We start from the raw sequence: 21,975 nt of genomic DNA, 5'->3' as shown, positions 1-21,975 counted from the left end.
GAGGTCAGGAGATCGAGACCATCCTGGCTAACATGGTGAAACCCCGTTTCTACTAAAAAATACAAAAAATTAGCCGGGCGAGGTGCGGGCGCCTGTAGTCCCAGCTACTCGGGAGGCTGAGGCAGGAGAATGGCGTGAACCTGGGAGGCGGAGCTTGCAGTGAGCTGAGATCTGGCCACTGCACTCCAGCCTGGGTGACAGAGCGAGACTCCGTCTCAAAAAAAAAAAAAAAAAACACCTAAAAAGTATTACTACACAATCTAACTTTCAATCACTTCAATAAACTGTCACTTAATACAATTTAAAGATTTGTTGCCATTAATACAAGAGACAACTCAAACCTAAAAGCTTGCTCCGAAGTACATATATGTTTGGTAAGATCCAATAAATGGCATAAAACCTACTATAGCTCAATGATCATCGTAATACAGAAATTACACCAGGCACGGTGACTGTTGCCTGTAATCCCAGCACTTTGGGAGGTCGAGGCGGGAGAATCACTTGAGCCCAAAAGTTCGAGAACAGCCTGGGCAACATGGCAAAATCTCATCTCTACAAAAACTACAAAAATTAGCCAAGTGTGCCTGTAGTTCCAGCTACTCAGGAGGCTAAGGTGGGAGGATTGTTTGAGCCCGGGAGGTGGGAATTACAGATCGTGCCAGCCAGGGTGAAATAGTGAGATTATCAAAAAGAAAAAAAAAGAAATTGGGAACACACAGAAAAAGAAAGAAAATTTAGGCCTAACATACTCAACATTAAATAGATTCTGAATTGCAATTTTTGCTAAAGCAAAATACAAATTACAAGAAGCTTCTCATCTTTTATTACATAAGAAATAAAGTTGCAAGAAATAAGCTAAGTTTTTAATACTAATGATTACTAGCAGATTCTCTAAGAGAAGATTTGCTATACTTACAATAACAGGAAGTTCTTGTATAAAGTTAGAAATTTATTTTAGTAACTTTTTCCTTTTAACAATAAAGTACCTTTCAAAAAAAAAAAGGTAGAATGTAATGCTGAGCACTTAAAATTAGTATTTCTAAAATGATACCAAAAAATTTGCATTTGGCTAGTACTACCAAGAAACTTTTAAGGCTAAAGTTTCCGACATACTTTCATTTTTTTAAACAGACTAGTTTTAAAAAAAAGGAAACGAAAGGAAGAAAAAAAAACATTTTAATCTCGAAGACTTTCAACTTAACTACATTTCTTTTAACCAAACATTTATAGAGCACCTAAGAAGTGGCAGGCACTACAACACTGCGAACTGTGACAGATTACATTTACTCCAAACTAAACCTTTTATTTATTCGGCTTCTGAACTTATTATTATTCAAACCAAAACTTTTCTTAAGAAATTCTCACCCAACATCAAGGTACATATATGAGTTACCTAATAAATGCACTTTTCACTGTTTTACACAGGTCACAAGAGTTATAGCTAGGATTTGTGACTAACAAAAGGGATTCATTCCTGAAACATGTCTATGCTGTTTTCTTTTACATGAAAATGAGATAGGAATAAACTGTTTCAGGTAGTTTACAGCACCCCAAACTCAAAGAGAAAACCTTAAAAAAACTAGACTAAACTTAATTACTCTGTATAGTAGACCAAAATTTAAGTAGCCACAGCTTTTACCTTCTGCAACCACAGGTATTACAAATTTTAAATTTGGATGCAGTACTGTCAAAATCGTCTTGATTCTGAGGACAAGTGACATTTTTTTTAAATAGTTCAAAGGAACTGTCAAAAGTAGACAACGTTGATATTCTAACATGCTATCTGTTGCATTTCTACACTTGTGAACATTCTACCCTTTTCAAGCACTTCTGAATTTGTAATGGATGAAAAAATACAAGCTAGTGTCTAAGTTCCACCAGTTGAATCTAGACTTTTCAAAAACCTAAGGTTTTATTCTAGCATGTGTTTAAAAAAAAATAGCATTTATATACATATTCTCTCAAGAGACAAAAAAAACTGTATTTTTATGGTTATCATTTCTTCCAACAATTAAGCAAATTTTTTGACCCTATTCTCCACTCAGTTAATATGTTTACGTCTAAGAGGAACCTGGCCATCAGTTTTCCACACATCATAACGCAACAGAGCCTCTGACTTATTTGCAGACCAACCAGATCAATAAAGAAAAATAAACCACATAACCCCAAGGGCCTGGAAATACAAGAAACAATTGGTATCTCTGAATTGTGTAAAGATCACCAAAATTATCTTTTTAAATATTTCAATTAAATTATGTTTGTAACGAGTCAAAGAGTTTTCTGCTAAAATTGTATAGTACTGTTCACACAATAAATAAGATTTTCTTTCGTCAGTGTAACTGATAGAACCACAATACAGTTCAGTTTCCAGGGTCAGATTACCTGACCTGCTTTTTATTTTACCTTTTAAAACACTTTAATTCATGCCGTTATTCCTCTCATTCCCTACGAAAAGAGGGGTTCAATATGGGAGAATCATCTTCAGTTGAGATATCCTGTAACTGCCTCCAACTCCAGAGCAAAGCCCGCCAGCTGACCCCGGTCTCTCTGGGGAAGGGCTCGGCCACCAAGCCACCAAACACACCTTCCTCTGCAAAACTCGGAAGCCCCACACGACGACCTCGTCCAAACCCCCTACTTCCTGAATTCGATAACCCCAGAGATTCGTATTCTGCAGGCAATCTTACCTTCATGATGACTCTGGGACCGAGATATTCTCTAAAACACCAGGTTCACCTGCACCTGGAGGGGAAACAAAAGACACCCAGTCAGCACCACAGGCACCCCTCTGCACTGGCGGAGGCGGAGGGAAGGAACCGAGCGACGCCCGAACCCCGAAGAAAGAGCCGCACCAGGCGCCAGCCCCCGAACCATCACACGCCGACTCGGGGCTCCCTCTGGCCCCGCCATCCCCGCAAACCCAGCCACCTACACAGCTCGGCAGCTTCCCGTCCCCATTGTCGAGACCCGACGGAGTTTCCCGTCTACGACAATGACGCCATTTCTGTCAGAGAACAAACTCACAACAAGCCCGGCGTCCGGCGTGGGGCCGGCCGCTCTCCCCGCGGGCCTCAGCGCCCGGCCGAGCGAGTCCGCGCCCCCATGCGCCGCGTCCGAGGTGGAGGCCGGCCGGGGGCCACCGAGGGCCCAGGAGGGCCTGTGGGCCGCGGGCTGAACCGGCCCGCCGCAGAGCCCCTGCCCACGTCCCGTTCCGGGCGCAGACCCGACAAGTGGGAGCGGGATCAACATCTGGCCCCGCCGGGGGGACAACGTGAGGGCCGAGGGCCCCGGAGGCGGAACGGCCCCCACCCTTCCCGGGCCCCCGACCGCGGCCGCTAAACCGCTGAGTGTGCGGCCGCCCAGCCAAGGGGCGGCTCGGACACAGCGGCTGCGGGGGGTGGGGGCTCCCGGAAGGCCGAGGCCCCGAATTCGGGCGCCGCAGGGACCACCACCGCGATCTTCCTCTGCTCCTCGGTCGGGCCCAGCGACTCCCAAAAGAACCCCCTTAGGAGACCACGAAAGCCCCAGAAAATGGCCCTACCTTCCTTGGAGGCGAGATCTGACCCTGGCACGTCCAGAGTTCCCTCTCTCCTCCTCCCCCCCAAAACCAGTAGGCCTGGGGGAGAGATGGGGAAGAAGGGCGGCGGGTCCAGCGGCTGCTGAGGCAGAGGCTCCGGCTCCTCCTCCTCCCGCGGCGGCGACTGGTACCTTTGTTTGGCGGCCGCTCGGGCTCCCTGGTTGGGGGGAGGGGGACGACGAAAAATCCCTCCCGGACTGGAGGTCCGGGCCCCCAAACGCGCTGCCCTCCAGAGGACGGCGGCGATAGACCCTCTGCAGCTCCCTCCGGGCAAAGGTCCAGGCGGTGGCCGTGGCGGCGGCAAGCTGAAGCTCAAGACTCTCCCTCCGCTCCGGCGACCGAGCTCTTCACTCCGGACTCGACTGACGGGCAAACATCGCTTCCCCCCACCCCGACTCTAGGTGCCCCCCCCTTCCTTTCTCCCCTCCCCTAGATTTTTTCCCCCCTCCCCTACCTCTTTCCCGGATGGCCTCTTAGACGACCTTGGATTGGTTAAAATTCTTTAGAACCCGCCTATACACTGTTCCTATTGGTAGCTGGATGCAAACAACGACGCCATTTTCCCACCAGTTCTATGGAAACAGAGAGTTACGCCTCAAGGCTTCCTGGGAAATGAAGTCCAGCCTCTGGAGCCAACGCGCAAATCCTCGTCCGCGAGAACTGCAAGGCCCACGATGCCCTGCGCCAGCGTGGACCGGAGAGGGGGAAGGGGGGAAAGGGGCGGGGCAACAAAGCAGTAGGGAGGCGGCAACGACGCCTGCGCAGTGTGACCGGGATGGCGCATTTTCTTGCACCTAGTAATGCGGTGTCGCTGGCGGCTGAGGAGGGCGGAGAGTTGTGTGGTGAAGTAGTGGGAGGGATTCATGTAGGCATAGGGAAGAGCCTAAGTCCACATTATAAAATAGGAAGTTAATGCGGGGTACAGCTACTCCCGGACCGGCGGCGTGAAAGTCGTGATATCATCGTTGAACTGTGAGCAGCAGTGGCGGCCGCTTGGGGGGAACCCGGATGGGAAGGAGGGCGGGGGAGGCTGGGAGGCGGGGCAGAGAGGAAAGAAAGAAAGGAGAGTGAGGACCCGGATGCTGAACCGGATTGTGTATGAATTTTCCATCCCCTAGCTTTAAGCGGGGAGGAGGAGGAAGGGTTGGCCAAGTGCGGCGGAAGGGAGCATCTGAGCGAGGAGGAAGCAGAAACCTCACCGTTTCTCTCCCTCCGGACTCTGTGCTAGCACTGTAAACGTTTGCAGTTCTCTGCCCAGCCGCTGTGGAAAATCGGCCTCGAAGTGATAGAAATTCCCTGCTTATATCAGGCAGCTTCTTTCAGATCCATCGTCTTTCTCCCGGAGTATGAGTGGAAGGATTCAGTGTGCGCTTCACATTTGTATGTCTCTGTTTAGCCATTCTCAAACCAGGCCCTTCCCTTTGAAAAGAGAAGTCGTTTGCATGGGATGTTCGCTTTTTAGACGCAAGGTTGTGTGCCCTGGTTTCATTGTCCAACGCGTTAGAAGGCGCTTTCTTTTTTTCATGGCTGCTGAGCGCCGACCACTGGGGTGGCCTCTGCCTTCGTAGACCTGCGCCTGGCGAGACGGACAGATGCTGAACAAAACAATGTGAAATTACCGCAGTGGCAGTGCCCCAAAGGAGAGTTCCGCGGTGATAGGAGAATGTGAGGGAATTTGGCTTATTTAGGGAGGGAAAGGAAGGGCTTCTGAGCAAGTGAGGATCGAGCTGAGAGCTGAAGGGCTAACAGGAGTTAACTAAGGAAAGAGAAAAGGAAAGGACATTCCAGACAAAAAGACTAACTTGTCTGAAAGCCCTGTGGCGGAAGGGAGCTTTTCCAGTATGAAGAACTGAGCCTGGAGAGATGGGATGAGGGGCAGTGTGGAACCTTATAGACTTTGTGAAGGAGTTTTGTTTCTGCCCTAATAGCAATGGGATATCTTCCAAGGAATCTCGGTTAGAAGGGAGAGATGACTCCGATTGGAATGTCACCCTGGCTGAAGAGTAGAGGAAGCGGAAAAAAAAGAAGAGTTAAAGAGGCAAATGCAGGGAGCCCGACGAGGAGGCTATTGCCGTAGTAGTTCACATGGTGACAGGAATGGAGCGTTTGTGGTAATAATTATGGATTCACCCTTTGAACAAATTTCTGGCAGCTTTTTAGTTTTGAAAATGAGAAGTTTCAGACGCTCACTGAGGTATTCTGTAGTTTATTCACTCTAAAAGGAAACTAGTAGAGTTCATGTAACACACACTAATGCCTCCTTACATTTAAGTTTAGTACGTGATAGCTGAAATTTCCAGCTGTGATAAATTGGGAAATCCTTTTGATTTAAAACAAAGGCGAGTGAGAGTATGTGCCGCCGTGTGTAGAATCCTTTAGGCTTAAGAAGACACAAGGCAAGTTGGTTGTTGTTACCTAGAAAAATTGAGGTTCTTATGTTTTCTTATGAAAATACTTGTATGTAAACATCCTCTGGGAAAGGAAATTGACTTATTAAGTGAGTATTCTTAAACATCTCTAAGTGAGCAAAGGAAATAATTTTTTTTTAAAGCATGGCTAGTGTTTTAAGTTGAAAAATAACATCAACCACAAAGCTCTCTACAAATTGAAACAAAGATTAGCTCTGATTTCTATGCAACAGGGTACACCTGCTAGAGATCCTGACACAAAAGGGAATTCTGAAACTGTATCTCATTGATTTTTAAGTTCAGTCAAATGTGTTTTGGAGGCTGTGAGAAAATACACAAACGTGATTCTTGCTCCCAACCTGTAGTTGAGAAAAGATAGGTACTGACATATAAATAGAGAAGTATATGAGATGCTTTTTAAATTCTACCTTTAATGATGTTCGATAATAATCTTGTATCTAAGCCATTATTCTTCCTGTTTTGCATCTTCTTTTTTTTCAATCCCTGATAATAAGGTATAGATAATAGGTTACCTAATAAGGATTTACCTAATATTATACTTCAATCCCTGATAATAAGGTAACGGGTCAGAGATCAAATACTATAGGTAATAGGTTACCTTAATAAGTATTTGCCTAATATTACCAATAGGAATATTGATTATTTCACTTATTTGATTCTTTATGAGCCTCTTTTTCCTTGTGACGTCTTTGGTATTAATTGCTAGTCAAGGTGGATGTAGAAATTTCCCGTATGGGATGTTTCTCTTTGAAATGTTTCTCTTGTTAAAATGATTTCTTTTCGTGGAGTGCTGATTTTTTTGTAATTGTTTGATATAGATGAGAACAGACTACAAAAAAATATGCCTTTCAATCCTGAAGAGTAACCTGAACTATACACTAGTTTTGTGCTTTAATTTTCATTTGTAATCTGCCTTCAAAGAGTTAAGCTAGTGGAATTTATGTCTTAGCTTATAACACAAACACGAATATTTGCTTGGCATTGAAGGGTAAAGATATTCGATAGCTGGAGATCTTAATCTGAGGTGCATGTAAACGATTCAGGGACTACATGATCTCTGAGAAGTTATATGTTGTAAGGAGAAGTTATATGTTGTAAGTCTTTGCGGCAGTGCATACATTTGTGTTGGAGCATATTAACACATACACAAGCTTTTTTTTTTTTTTTTTTTAGAAGATTCATAGCTTTCATCATATTCTCAAAAGGTTTCTGTGATCCATGAGATGGTTTACAGTGTGGGGAAGCATCAAAGCACTTGCATAGTTGAAGGTTATGTGTGTGTGTGATTATTTCAGCCATCCAGTATCGTGTGCCTACCCACTGCCTAACAGTGATACATATGTAGAAGTTTTATTCTTTTCTCTTGTTGCCATATTACAAGTCTCATTTCACAGCAGAAAAACATCTACATTACAGAGACAATGTGGTTCAAACCATTTTACCCTTGTATTCATTGACTGCTACAAGACAGGAACATTAAATACCCGATAGTCACTAAATTGGGTAGTCTCAGCAGTTTTACACTCGTAATTGTGCTGGAAAAGTGGAATGCTAGCACTAATAATTAGATTTTGGTTTGGGGGGTTTTTTGTTTATTTTTACTTGTATAAATGTATGGGGTACAAGTGTAGTTTTATCACATGCATAGATTGCATAGTAGTGAAGTGAGGACTTTTAGGGTGTCCATCACCCACATAATCACATTGTACCCATTAAGTAATCTTTCATCATCCACCTCCTTCCCACCTTCTCACCCTTTGGAATCTCCATTGTCTTATCATTCCACGCTCCATGTCCATGTATACACATTATTTAGCTCCCATTTATAATTAAGATGTACTATTTGTCTTTCTATGTCTGACTTGTTACACTTAAGGTAAGGGCTATCCATCCATTTTGCTGCAAATGACGTGATTTCATTTTGTTTTAATGGCTGAATAACAATTCATTGTGTATATACCACATTTTCTTTATTCAGTCATCTACTGATGGACACTTAGGTTGATTTTACTATTATGAATAGCCTGTAATAAACACACAAGTGCAAGATTTTGGAATTTTACTTTTGTGGCACGTTGTTGGTATTTACTCAGGATCTTTGGATTTGCTTGGCTACATGTATATAAATCAGCGTGTTTATTAACTGAAATATGTGCAAAAGTCTTGTCTTTGGTGGATTAATTTATAGTATAAATTCACAAAAGTCAGATTCTGCTCCTAAGTATATTTTACATTTTAAATTTTAGTTGCCAGCAAGAAGTTATAGTACTAGAATCACCTTACACCTGAGAGTGTCAATGATGCGATCATAGTATCAGGTGACTGATCTATAAAAGATGACTTTTGTTACTTAACATTATGAAGTTACTAGGGCAGATTTAGAAATCAAGGAACACTGGTGAAACCCCGTCTCTACTAAAATAGAAAAATTAGCTGGGCGTGGTGGTGGGCACCTGTAGTCGCAGATACTCAGGAGACTGAGTCAGGAGAACTGCTTGAACCCAGGAGGCAGAGGTTGCAATGAGCCGAGATCGTGCCACTGCACTCCAGCCTGGGCAACAGAGCGAGACCCCATCTCAAAAAAAAAAAAAAAACCAAACACATCCTCACTGTTATAATAAATAACAGTAGCCCACACCCCCTTAGTTGTGGTGTGATGTGGTACCATGTAAGCAACCTATTTCCAGTTCCCCTAACATTCTCAAGCAGCTGTATCAGAATCATACAAGATGCGTATTTAAATTGAAGATTTCTTTTTTTTTTTTTTTGAGACGGAGTCTTGCTCTGTTGCCCAGGCTGGAGTGCAGTGGCCCGATCTCAGCTCACTGCAAGCTCCACCTCCCGGGTTCACGCTATTCTCCTGCCTCAGCCTCTGGAGTAGCTGGGACTACAGGCGCCCGCCACCTCGCCCGGCTAGTTTTTTTTTTTTTTGTATTTTTTAGTAGAGACGGGGTTTCACCGTGTTAGCCAGGATGGTCTCGATCTCCTGAACTCGTGATCCGCCCGTCTCGGCCTCCCAAAGTGCTGGGATTACAGGCTTGAGCCACCGCGCCCGGCCTAAATTGAAGATTTCTAAGTCTCTGGCCCAGACTTAGAAAAAAAGGATCAGGCCGGGCATGGTGGCTCACGCCTGTAATCCCAACACTTTGGGAGGCAGGTGGATCATCTGAGATCAGGAGTTTTGAGACCAGCCCGGCCAGCATAGTGAAACCCCATCTCTACTAAAAATTCAAAAAATTTAGCTGAGCGTGGTGGCGGGAACCTGTAATCCCTGCTATTCGGGAGGCTGATGCAGGAGAATCACTTGAGCCCAGGATGGGGAGGTTGCAGTGAGCTGAGATCACGCCACTGCACTCCAGCCTGGGCAACAAGAGCGAAACTCCGTCTCAAAAAAAAAAAGAAAAAGAAAAAAAGAACTTTGAACAATCAGAGTGACACAAAGTACCTGAACTCAACTTCATTTTCTTCATTCAAAAAAAGTGACCCTCACTTAAGCAAATATATTTTTGTGCTTTATCTTCTGGCATACTGAGATAACTTTCTAAAGTGGCTTCCAATTCCAAAAACCAATGATGTGCAGCTCATTGAACAGCCCTAACCACAAACTGCCATTAGATGCCATATTACATTTAGCCTTTTTGTTGTATCTGCCATGAAGCCAGAAAAGTTGGTTAGAAGCGGGCTCAGGATTCTAAAGACTAAAGCATAGTCCCAAGAAGCAGAAGAAAGAGGATAAAAGTAATAAACTTCCCAAAATGTGCCAAAGATGCTAGAGCAGTTAGAAAAAGATTCCTAATACGAGGACAAGTAATAATAGAAACAGATACAAAGAAATAAAGCAGAGATTCAGCAGTACAGGGAGACCCTAGGAAGACCATGAGTGTTACTGTAGGAAATATTGAAATAAGGCAGATTTCAGTATAAAGGGGAAAATGTTTAATAAATATGATTGCATTTGAGTTAATGCATATCTTCAATCAGAAATCTCTGAAATTGATTGATTATAGGAGAATCCCTTTAAATTTTAAATACATAAAACATACTCATCTCAGTGCTCATTTAAAAAAGGATATGTTTACTAATTAGTGTAATCAGTTAAATACAGAGGTGTCTTTCCAGTTCTTTGGAGTTGTTTTGACATTTGCCATCAACAAATTAAGCCTTTTATGGTTGATTAAAATAGGAAAGGCTTAATATAAGTTACGTGACTAAGAAAACTTAAAAACCAAGAGAACACTTTGACCAATATAATCACTTGAATGAAGAATTTTCTAATTGAGAGAGAATTTACATACCACCCATTTAAAGTGTACATTTCAGCAGTTTTTAATGTATTCACAGGGCTGTGCAACCATCACCACAATTTAATTTTATAACATTTTGATCCCTGCAAAAAGAAACCGTGTACTCGTTAGCAATTAGTCCCTATTCCTAACCGCGAATGTCCTTTCTGTCTCTGTAGATTGGCTTCTTCTGAACATTTCATATCAGTGGAATCATACAATATGTAGTCTCCTGAGATTGGCTTCTTTCACTTAACATGTTTTCAAGGCTTCATAGATGGAGAATCTTCTTTTTTTGGTTTTTGAGACTGGAGTCTCACTCTTTCGCCCAGGCTGGAGAGCAGTGGTGCGATCTCAGCTCACTGCAACCTCTGCCTGCTGTTCAAGCAATTCTGCCTCAGCCTCCCAAGTAGCTGAAACTATAGGCACTCACTACCATGCTTGGCTAATTTTTGTATTTTTAGTAGAGATCGTGTGAAGGCTGGTCTTGAACTCCTGACCTCGTGATCTACCCACCTCAGCTAATTTTTTGTATTTTTAGTAGAGACAAGGTTTTGCCATGTTTCCCAGGCTGGCCTCGAACTCCTGGGCTTAAGCAATCCGCCTGCCTCAGCCTCCCAAGTGCTGGGATTATAGGCGTGAGCCACCATGCGCGGCAACAGAAAATTCTTTTTAAACCAAACTGGGTGACTGTCTTTTCACAAACACCTTGAAATACAAATTCCTGCGCCTGAGCGCGGTGGCTCAAGCCTGTAATCCCAGCACTTTGGGAGGCCGATCACGGGCACGGGCGGATCACGAGGTCAGGAGGTCGAGACCATCCTGGCTAACACGGTGAAACCCCGTCTCTAATAAAAAATACAAAAAAAACTAGCCAGGCGTGTTGGTGGGCGCCTGTAGTCCCAGGTACTCCAGAGGCTGAGGCAGGAGAATGGCGCAAACCCGGGAGGCGGAGCTTGCAGTGAGCTGAGATCCGGCCACTGCACTCCAGCCTGGGCGACAGAGCGAGACTGCGTCTCAAAAAAAAAAAAAGGAATACAAATTCCTTTGCAGTTTTATACTCAGAGATGATTAGTTTCATGTGATCTTTATGTTTCTTTTTGACAGATTGGCTTTGAAGTTTAAATCCAATGGAGAAGACTCAAGAAACAGTCCAAAGAATTCTTCTAGAACCGTATAAATACTTACTTCAGTTACCAGGTAATACTTCACTTATAGTCCATAGAGGGTCATTTTCACACAGTAGTGGTCGTTCAAATGTTAGCAAATAGAAAAGGTTAGACTTGCTAGCTGTTGAGATTTTGTATTTAAGGTGATGCATCTGAGAAAAATGATAAATAGAATGTTCTAATTTTTCATTATTAAACGGTAATTTTTGCCAGGTGAAGTGATATACACCTGTTGTCCCACCTACTTGGGAGGCTGAGACAGGAGGATGGCTTGAGCCCAGGAGTTTAAGGCTGTAGTGCACAATGATCACACCTGTGAATAGCCACTGCACTCCAGCTTGGGCAACATAGTGAGATCCCGTCTCTTAAAAAGAAATGTAATTTTTGAAGGCACCCTTTAAAACATATCCAATGATTGCCGGGCGCGGTGGCTCAAGCCTGTAATCCCAGCACTTTGGGAGGCCGAGACGGGCGGATCACGAGGTCAGGAGATTGAGACCATCCTGGCTAACACGGTGAAACCCCGTCTCTACTAAAAATACAAAAACTAGCCGGGGAGGTGGCGGGCACCTGTAGTCCCAGCTACTGGGGAGGCTGAGGCAGGAGAATGGCGTAACCCGGGAGGCGGAGCTTGCAGTGAGCTGAGATCCGGCCACTGCACTCCAGTCCGGGCGACAGAGCAAGACTCCGCCTCAAAAAAAAAAAAAAAAAAAAAACATATCCAATGATTTAACATACCTTAAAAATAAAAATACTTAAAACATTTTGGTATCTCATTGGAGGTTGTATTCTTTATGGATATTACGCATTCAAATTCCCCACTGTTTAGATATTAGGGGAAGTTATGCAGATTTGTTTAACAATAGAACACTTTATTTATAAACATCCATGTTCAAGTTTACCTTCTATGTCTTTGTTTTCCAGTATCTCACACATGCACTGCATTTCGTATACTACTAGTTCCTTTGACAGCCAAATAATAACGTATCTAAAATCACAGTATTTGGAAGCATAGCCCACTTTATTCCTGTATAAAGACGTGCCACCTGCACATGGCTTCCCACCTCACGTGTACATGTGTGTTTTTATTTTATTTTGCTTCTTTAAAAACTTGTCTGGAGGCTGGGCGTGGTGGCTCACACCTGTAAACCCAGCACTTTGTGAGGCCGAGGCCGGCGGATCATGAGGTCAAGAGATTGAGACCAGCCTGGCCAACATGATAAAACCCTGTCTGTACTAAAAATACAAAAATTAGCTGGGCATGGTGGCGCATACCTGTAGTCCCAGCTACTCAGGAGGCTGAGGCAGGATAATAGCTTGAACCTGGGAGGCAGAGGTTTCTGTGAGCTGAGATTGTACCACTGCACTCCAGCCTGGCAACAGAAGGAGACTCCAACTCAAAAAAAACCTTGTCTGTAAATGATGATAAGCAAAAACTCATGAATATAATAAACAGGGGTTCTTGTAATAAAAAATCATTTATAAACCAATTACTTAAAGCTTAGACTATTGTTTCTCATAGAAATAATACAGGCCAGGTGTGGTGGCCCACACCTGTATTCCCAGCACTTTGGGAGACCAAGGCAGGATTGCTTGAGGCCAAAAGTTTGAGACCACCTTGGGCAACATAACAAGTCCCCCTCTCTGTTTTAAACATTTTTTTAAAAAGAAGAAATAATGTAAAAGTTGGTAAATTATTTGACAAGCATAAAAACCTATTTAGCCCATACTGTGACTAAACTCTAATGATGCTCTCAATTCAGTCTCAATAGACACTTTTTAATGTCTGTGCTAAAGTATACACCTTTCTTTACAAGCACACCTCTATGGTAATGTGTGCATTTCTGTTCTTCATGAGCCTGGGAAGCATAAAAGCCAAAAGAATGATAACTCCTGTGCTACACCTTGGAAACCATAATTAGTGTCATTTTTATTTTGGCAGACCCTAATAGAGACTCACCTGCTAATGTCAATGCATCAGAAGAATGAGGGTATGATAGAAATGGAGAATTCAAAGGGAAGGTTGCCCACTGTTTTAAGAAAAAGCCAAGAGACTGCTTTTGAGTGACATGTATCCAGCAGTTAGTAACTTATTTCAGTATCTCCCAGTGAGAAACATGGCGCAATTTCACTTTCACTCTGCCCAGCTCTTTTTTTTTTTTTTTTTTTTTTTTGAGACGGAGTCTCTCTCTGTCGCCCGGGCTGGAGTGCAGTGGCCAGATCTCAGCTCACTGCAAGCTCCGCCTCCTGGGTTTACGCCATTCTCCTGCCTCAGCCTCCCAAGTAGCTGGGACTACAGGTGCCCGCCACCTCGCCCAGCTAGTTTTTTATATTTTTTAGTAGAGACGAAGTTTCACCATGTTAGCCAGGATGGTCTCGATCTCCTGACCTCGTGATCCGCCCGTCTCGGCCTCCCAAAGTGCTGGGATTACAGGCTTGAGCCACCGCGCCCGGCCCACTCTGCCCAGCTCTTATTGCCAGATGTCCTTTAGAACACTTTCAGAAACACTCTCTGAACTGGGCTGGCATTCATAGCAAGCCAGTTATCAGTGCTGACAAAAGTCTAACAAGCATCTCTCAAATGTCTCTTACTCTACTACTTACAAAGCAAGGACTGCCTACAGTTACATTTTAACCATAATGCTTACTTACGCAGTAACCACCTTCTATGACTTCTTTTTTTTTAATTCTCATTACCTGGAAATAATGCTTTAAGCCATTAGATAACATACTTTAAATTATCATTAGGTACCTCACCTTCTTATTCAAATACGTTCTTGATCCATGATGGAATATAACCTCAAACGATACTTCTAAAGAAATGTGACATTGCACTATGCACATAACACACTTATTTTATTTATAGAGAGCTTCAGAGTTATTAAAGTAACTTAGAGGTGTGCCAGGTCATTTACACTGTTGTAGTATTACTCTTGCTAGTAAATAATAATCATGATATCAGAATTTTCTGAAGTCAACCTGACCAACATGGTAAAACCCTGTCTGTTCTAAAAGTATAAATATTAGCCAAGTATGGTAACACATGCCTGTAGTCCCAGCTGAGACATGGGAATCACGTGAGCCTAGGAGCCAGAGGTTGTAGTGAGCGGAGATCATGCCACTGCCTGGGCAACAGAGTGGGACCCTGTCTCAAAAAAAAAAAAAAAAAAAAAGGATTTTCTGAAAGTAGTAAAGAAAATGATTTTTATTTTTAAATTTCTCATGCTTGCTATCATCTTATGTTTATGTTTATTTGCCTTAGTGTGGGGCCCTAGATGAGGTAAAGGGTGGGATTAGGGAGAGATAAAGCTGGCAGTAGAGGAAGAAGGGCTTCAAAAAGAGAGACAGTAATGTTTAGATCTTTTTTTTTTTTTTTTTTTTTTTTGAGGCGGAGTCTCGCTCTGTCGCCCGGACTGGAGTGCAGTGGCCGGATCTCAGCTCACTGCAAGCTCCGCCTCCCGGGTTTACGCCATTCTCCTGCCTCAGCCTCCCGAGTAGCTGGGACTACAGGCGCCCGCCATCTCGCCCGGCTAGTTTTTGTATTTTTTTAGTAGAGACGGGGTTTCACCGTGTTAGCCAGGATGGTCTCGATCTCCTGACCTCGCGATCCGCCCGTCTCGGCCTCCCAAAGTGCTGGGATTACAGGCTTGAGCCACCGCGCCCGGCCGTAATGTTTAGATCTTAAAGAGGAAGCAGTAATCTTTTAATTTTGAGAGATCTCTGTGATTAGCCTCAGTGTTAGAAATTATTTTGGAACTTAGCCAGGCGCAGTGGCTCACGCCTGTACTCCCAGCACTTTGGGAGACCAAAGTGGGCAGATGGCTTAAGCCTAGGAGTTCAAGACCAGCCTGGACAACATGGCAAAACCCTGTTTCTACTAAAAATACAAAAAATTAGCCAGGCATGTGACACGCCCTTGTACTCCCAGCTTACCTGGGGGACTGAAGTGGGATGATCACTGGAGCCTGGGAGGTCGAGGCTGCAGTAAGCCAAGATCACGCCACTGCACCCCAGCCTGGGTAATACAGGGAGACCCCTCAAAAAAAAAAAAAAGCCGGGGGGAACTTAAAAGTATCAGGCTAGGCCGGGCGTGGTGGCTCAAGCCTGCAATCCCAGCACTTTGGGAGGCTGAGACGGGCGGATCATGAGGTCAGGAGATGGAGACCATCCTGGCTAACACGGTGAAACCCCGTCTCTACTAAAAAATACAAAAAACTAGCCAGGCGAGGTGGCGGGCGCCTGTAGTCCCAGCTACTCGGGAGGCTGAGGCAGGAGAATGGCGTGAACCCGGCAGGCGGAGCTTGCAGTGAGCTGAGATCCAGCCTCTGCACTCCAGCCTGGGCGACAGAGCGAGACTCCGTCTCAAAAATATATATATATATATATATATATCAGGCTAAACATTAGCATGTCATCAAAGGGGAGAAAAATATTAAAACTGTAGTACCTCAAAACTAAGCCAATATTGTACTGTTTTTTATATAACATTCAAAAATAAAATGAAATTCCACATTGAGACTCTGTTGTTCATCTTCAAAAAAATGTGATTACGTGATATAAGCCAGGTGCAGTGGTTCACACTTATTATCCCAGCACTTTGGAGGCCGAGTGAGACAGATTGCTTTTGAGCCCACGGGCTTGAGACCAGCCTGGGCAACAGGGTGAAACCCTGCCTCTACAGAAAATAAATAAATAAAAATAAAATTAGTCAGGCATGATGGCTTGTTCTTGTAGATCCAGCTACTCGCGGGGCTCCAGCCTAGGAGGTCAAGGCTGCAGTGAGCCGTGATTGTGCCACCGCACTCCAGCCTGGGTGACAGAGCGAGACCTTATCTCAAAAATAATAATAATAGGCTGGGCACAGTGGCTCACACCTGTAATCTCAGCACTACGAGAGGCCGAGGCAGGTGGATGACTTCAGGTCAGGAGTTCGAGACCAGCCTGGCCAACATGGTGAAACCCCATTTCTATTAAAAATACAAAAAAATTGGCCGGTCGCAGTAGCTCATGCCTGTAATCCCTACACTTTGGGAGGCCAAGGTGGGTGGATCACCTTAGGTCAGGAATTCAAGACCAGCCTGGCCAACATGATGAAACCCTGTCTCTACTAAAAATATAAAAAATTAGCTGGACTTGGTGGCACACGCCTGTAATCCCAGCTACTTGGGAGACTGAGGCAGGAGAATCGCTTGAACCTGGGAGGCGGAAGTTGCAGTGAGCCAAGATCATGACACTGCTCCCCAGCCTGGGCAACAAGAGCAAAACTCCGTCTCAAAAAAATACAAAAATTGGCCGGCGCGGTGGCTCAAGCCTGTAATCCCAGCACTTTGGGAGGCCGAGACGGGCGGATCACGAGGTCAGGAGATCGAGACCATCCTGGCTAATACGGTGAAACCCCGTCTCTACTAAAAATGCAAAAAAAACTAGCCGGCGAGGTGGCGGGCGCCTGTAGTCCCAGCTACTCGGGAGCTGAGGCAGGAGAATGGCGGAAACCCAGGAGGCGGAGCTTGCAGTGAGCTGAGATCTGGCCACTGCACTCCAGTCCGGGCGACAGAGCGAGACTCCGCCTCAAAAAAAAAAAAAAAAAAAAAAAAAAAAATACAAAAATTAGCTAGGTGTAGTGGCGCACACCTATAATCCCAGCTACTTGGGAGGTTGAGATAGGAGAATCCCTTGAACCTGGGAGGCAAAGGTTGCGGTGAGCCAAGATCATGCCATTGCTTTCCAGCCTGGGTGACAGATCAAGACTTGTCTCAAAAAGAAAAAAAAAACTGTAATCCCAGCATTTTGGGAGGCTAAGGCGGGTGAATTACCTGAGGTCAGGAGTTCGACACCAACCTGGCCAACATAGTGAAACCCTGTCTCTACTAAAAATACAAAAATTAGCTGAGCATAGGGGCGGGCACCTGTAATCCCAGCTACTTGGGAGGCTGAGGCAGGAGAATCGCTTGAACCCAGGAGGTGGAGGTTTCAGTGAACTGAGATCGCACCATTGCACTCTAGCCTGGGTGACGAGCGAAATTCCATCTCCAAAAAAAAACAATGTTTTAGTTTTAACTTTTTATGTAACCATTTTCCTGAGACCTAATCTAAAATTAGGATGTTATTACCATGCATTCATTTAACAGAAAATTTATAGAACATTTTTACTAAGTGAACTGGCCATGGTTTTTATCTATCATTCCTTTATATATGGCTACAATGACTTCTAGTGGTAACTTCTATCCAAAGACTTGTCTTAAATTAGCCAAGCATGGTGTCACATGCCTGTAATCCCAGCTACTCGGGAGGCTGAGGCAGGAGAATAGCTTGATCTCGGGAGGCGGAGGTTGCAGTCAGCCGAGATCACGCCACTGCAATCCAGCCTGGACAACAGAATGAGACTCCATCTCAAAAAAAACAAAAGACCTATCTTGAGCTTTCTGTGTAAAAAAAAGATGATACTGCTGGGCGAGGTGACTCACGTCTGTAATTTCAGCAATTTGGGAGGCTGTGGCGGCCGGATCACTTGAGCCCAGGAGTTTGAGACCAGTCTGGGCAACATGGGAAAACACTGTCTCTACAAAAAACAAAAATTAACTGGGCATGGTGGCTTGCACCTATAGTGCCAGCTACTCAGGATGCTGAGCTGGAAGGATCACTTGAGCCCAGGAGGTGGAGGCTGCAGTGAGCTGTGAACATACCACTGCACTCCAGCCTGGGTGACAGAGTGAGACTCTGTCTCAAAAAAAAAAAAAAAGGTGGGGCCGGGCGCGGTGGCTCAAGCCTGTAATCCCAGCACTTTGGGAGGCCGAGACGGGCGGATCACAAGGTCAGGAGATCGAGACCATCCTGGCTAACCCGGTGAAACCCCGTCTCTACTAAAAAAATACAAAAAACTAGCCGGGCGAGGTAGCGGGCGCCTATAGTCCCAGCTACTCGGGAGGCTGAGGCAGGAGAATGGCGTAAACCCGGGAGGCGGAGCTTGCAGTGAGCTGAGATCGGCCACTGCACTCCAGCCCGGGCGACAGAGCGAGAGTCCGTCTCAAAAAAAAAAAAAAGGGAAGAAAGAAAAAAAGAAGATACTGAAAAATGAAGGCCCCTAGTCAAAATAATGAGATTAGCTTTTGACTAAACTCAGGATTTTAAAAGAGAATACTTCAGTGCGTGACAATCTCATCTTTGAAAGGAAAGAAGCAGAGCTTCCACATCTCTAAAGCCTTAACTTAAAGGAGAAATAGATATTTCAAGAGGTAATTTTATGAAGTAATTAAATAGTAAAATATATTTTATTAACAATGCCTATGGTTATGTAAAATAGGCAGTGCCAATTAGCTGACACTAAACTAGCTTCTTGGCCTGGTGCAGTGGCTCACACCTGTAATCCAAACACTTTGGGAGGCCGAGGCGGGTGGATCGCTTGGGCTCAGGAGTTCAAGACCAGCCTGGGCAATGTATCAAACCCCCTTTCTTTTTTTTTTTTTTTTTTTGAGACGGAGTCTCGCTGTGTCGCCCAGGCTGGAGTGCAGTGGCCGGACCTCAGCTCACTGCAAGCTCCGCCTCCCGGGTTTACGCCATTCTCCTGCCTCAGCCTCCCGAGTAGCTGGGACTACAGGCGCCCGCCACCATGCCCGGCTAGTTTTTTGTATTTTTTAGTAGAGACGGGGTTTCACTGTGTTAGCCAGGATGGTCTCGATCTCCTGACCTCGTGATCCGCCCGTCTCGGCCTCCCAAAGTGCTGGGATTACAGGCTTGAGCCACCGCGCCCGGCCAAAACCCCCTTTCTACAAAACATACAAAAATTAGCCAGGCATGGTGGTGTGTGCCTCTAGTCCCAGACACTCAGGAGGCGGAGGCATGAGAATCATGTGAACCCAGGAGGTGGAGTTTGCAGTGAGCCATGATCATGCCACTGCACTCCAGCCTGGGCAACAGAGCAAGACTGTGTCTCAAATAATTAATTAATAAACAAGCTTCCTTTTCAAGAAAAGGAATAGATTAAGTCATAAGTCCTAAAAGCCCATCCTACTTTAAAATTGTTTATTCAAGTTCAGATGAAAAGAGTGGACTAGTAGGCCACTGAAGTGTTTTAGAGTCTCCCGTGCCTGCCCTAATTTTAGAAGGTTGTGCATTTTATGATTCGAATTTCAGAGCGATTGAGAATGGGGTGTTGAACAGTACAAGGCAAGCTCTGCAGTAGGTAATGGATTGATGACACTGGATTTAGCAAGTCTGGACAATTTAAAGGAAGTTTCTGAATGTGTTTTCTGTAGTTAAAATACTCAAAACACTCATCTTATTGTCACATTTTATTTTTAAATTGCAGGTAAACAAGTGAGAACCAAACTTTCACAGGCATTTAATCATTGGCTGAAAGTTCCAGAGGACAAGCTACAGGTATTAGGCAACTCTAATCTTGTTAATCCCCAAGAAATTAATAGCTATCACATAAAAATATTCCTAGTTCTTGATTGAATTTAGTCCTCATGCAAGATATTATTTTATATTGAGGTTGCTAAATATTTATTGTGAAAATTAACACCTGAGACTTTCATAATCTGTTAATTAAACTGAGTATATAAGTTTTGAATAGTTCAAATAAGTGAAATTTTCAATTCTTTTTTATTAGATTATTATTGAAGTGACAGAAATGTTGCATAATGCCAGTTTACTCATCGATGATATTGAAGACAACTCAAAACTCCGACGTGGCTTTCCAGTGGCCCACAGCATCTATGGAATCCCATCTGTCATCAATTCTGCAAATTACGTATATTTCCTTGGCTTGGAGAAAGTCTTAACCCTTGATCACCCAGATGCAGTGAAGCTTTTTACCCGCCAGCTTTTGGAACTCCATCAGGGACAAGGCCTAGATATTTACTGGAGGGATAATTACACTTGTCCCACTGAAGAAGAATATAAAGCTATGGTGCTGCAGAAAACAGGTGGACTGTTTGGATTAGCAGTAGGTCTCATGCAGTTGTTCTCTGATTACAAGGAAGATTTAAAACCACTACTTAATACACTTGGGCTCTTTTTCCAAATTAGGGATGATTATGCTAATCTGCACTCCAAAGAATATAGTGAAAACAAAAGTTTTTGTGAAGATCTAACAGAGGGAAAGTTCTCATTTCCTACTATTCATGCTATTTGGTCGAGGCCTGAAAGTACCCAGGTGCAGAATATTTTGCGCCAGAGAACAGAAAACATAGATATTAAAAAATACTGTGTACATTATCTTGAGGATGTAGGTTCTTTTGAATATACTCGTAATACTCTTAGAGAGCTTGAATCTAAAGCCTATAAACAGATTGATGCACGTGGTGGGAACCCTGAGCTAGTAGCCCTAATAAAGCACTTAAGTAAGATGTTCAAAGAAGAAAATGAATAACGTTAAGCCATTCTTGATTGGGCCTCATAGCTTATTTTAGTCAATTTTTTTGTCTTTTAGCCTTAACCACCTTCTAAAAAATTTGTTATTCTCCAGAAACAGAATAAATAGGTGAGTAGGGGTGATGCAAGTGAATTCGTTTTCATTTAGAAGCCCCTCTGTACAGATAATCAAAATTCAAAGTTGAAAGAATCAAAAGAAGCCACAGTTATGTAGGTCTGATTTGAATGTCATAATTGCAGTGACAGGACATTACCACCAGCTCTACCCTACTATCATCAATGTTGTGTTTATTCTGTCAATAAAAAAGACTCGCTTCCAGGAATTTTTATCCGTACACTTTCTAACTGTACTATCTGGGCAGTTCCAAGCCAGATTCTTTTAGCTAGCTGGCCCAAAGACCACAAATCTCTTTTCTTCCTAAATGCTGCTGCAAAGAATATCTCACTGTCACCTCTGGAAACCCCCTCACTGAAGTCTTTGAAAAAGCTGATACGATAAACAGTAAGCACTCCAGCACTCCGGTCCTTTTTCTTACGTTTTCCTTTTTTCCTTCCTCTCCACCCCACAAGTTTTGCTTTTTTTTTGAGACGGAGTCTCGCTCTGTCGCCCAGGCTGGAGTGCAGTGGCGCTATCTCGGCTCACTGCAAACTCCACCTCCCGGGTTCACGCCATTCTCCTGCCTCCGCCTCCCAAGTAACTGGGACTACAGGCGCCCACCACCTCGCCCGGCTAGTTTTTTGTTGTTTTTTTTTAGTAGAGATGGGGTTTCACCGTGTTAGCCAGGATGGTCTCGATCTCCTGACCTCGTGATCTGCCTGTCTCGGCCCCACAAAGTGCTGGGATTTCAGGCTTGAGCCACCGCACCCGGCCAAGTTTTGCTTTTTAACCAAAGTGTCTCTGCTTAATGAAATTCACATGCTAGTCTAAATTCTTTTTTTCTCCCTTGTAACATTTGTGTGCCCCAAACTGGTTAGTGTCTGGGGACAGCATTCCGTTTCCAGTTGGGAAGCGGAAAAAGTGTATGGGGTATTTTAGAAGGGAGCTTTTGAACCTTATTGTATTTCTCATCATTGATAGTGACAATCTTAAAAGAGTTGTTTTCTTACCTCAAGTACAAAAGCATGGAAAAATGCCCTTTTACTTC

General features: G+C 44.1%; 2 protein-coding genes across 7 annotated transcripts in view; one reads left to right on the top strand and one right to left on the bottom strand.

Moving 5' to 3' along the window:
* The window catches only part of ARID4B (AT-rich interaction domain 4B), a 163,739-nt gene extending 159,727 nt beyond the window's left edge, over nucleotides 1-4,012 (bottom strand). For all 4 annotated transcript variants that reach the window (XR_004434429.1, XM_033200311.1, XM_033200313.1 and 1 more), the window contains exons 1-2: nucleotides 3,542-4,012; nucleotides 2,688-2,742 (exon numbers count right to left, since the gene is read on the bottom strand). Coding sequence is in view for 3 of the 4 variants with exons in the window: in XM_033200311.1 (XP_033056202.1) it covers nucleotides 2,688-2,693 (6 nt within the window). In the remaining variant the exon portion in view is untranslated. The remainder of the gene's footprint in view (nucleotides 1-2,687; nucleotides 2,743-3,541) is intronic.
* Nucleotides 4,013-4,317: 305 nt separating this feature from the next.
* GGPS1 (geranylgeranyl diphosphate synthase 1) lies at nucleotides 4,318-21,153 on the top strand. Of its 3 annotated transcripts, XM_033200316.1 has the most exons (5): nucleotides 4,320-4,549; nucleotides 5,506-5,688; nucleotides 11,397-11,489; nucleotides 19,764-19,834; nucleotides 20,067-21,153. In XM_033200316.1, exons 3-5 carry the CDS (start codon nucleotides 11,420-11,422, stop codon nucleotides 20,826-20,828), a joined length of 903 nt encoding a protein of 300 aa, XP_033056207.1. In that variant the 5' UTR covers nucleotides 4,320-4,549; nucleotides 5,506-5,688; nucleotides 11,397-11,419; the 3' UTR covers nucleotides 20,829-21,153. The 3 variants fall into 3 exon arrangements, with proteins under 3 accessions (XP_033056206.1, XP_033056207.1, XP_033056208.1); XM_033200315.1 differs by lacking the exon at nucleotides 5,506-5,688 and having other exon boundaries at nucleotides 4,318-4,549; XM_033200317.1 differs by lacking the exons at nucleotides 4,320-4,549; nucleotides 5,506-5,688 and adding an exon at nucleotides 4,653-4,957.
* The last annotated feature ends 822 nt before the right edge of the window (nucleotides 21,154-21,975 follow it).

This window comes from Trachypithecus francoisi, unplaced genomic scaffold (genome assembly GCF_009764315.1).
Source record: "Trachypithecus francoisi isolate TF-2019V2 unplaced genomic scaffold, Tfra_2.0 Lachesis_group5, whole genome shotgun sequence".
Taxonomy (NCBI): domain Eukaryota; kingdom Metazoa; phylum Chordata; class Mammalia; order Primates; family Cercopithecidae; genus Trachypithecus; species Trachypithecus francoisi.
Note: the sequence above shows the minus strand (reverse complement) of the source record. Positions and strands in the feature narration are given on the sequence as shown.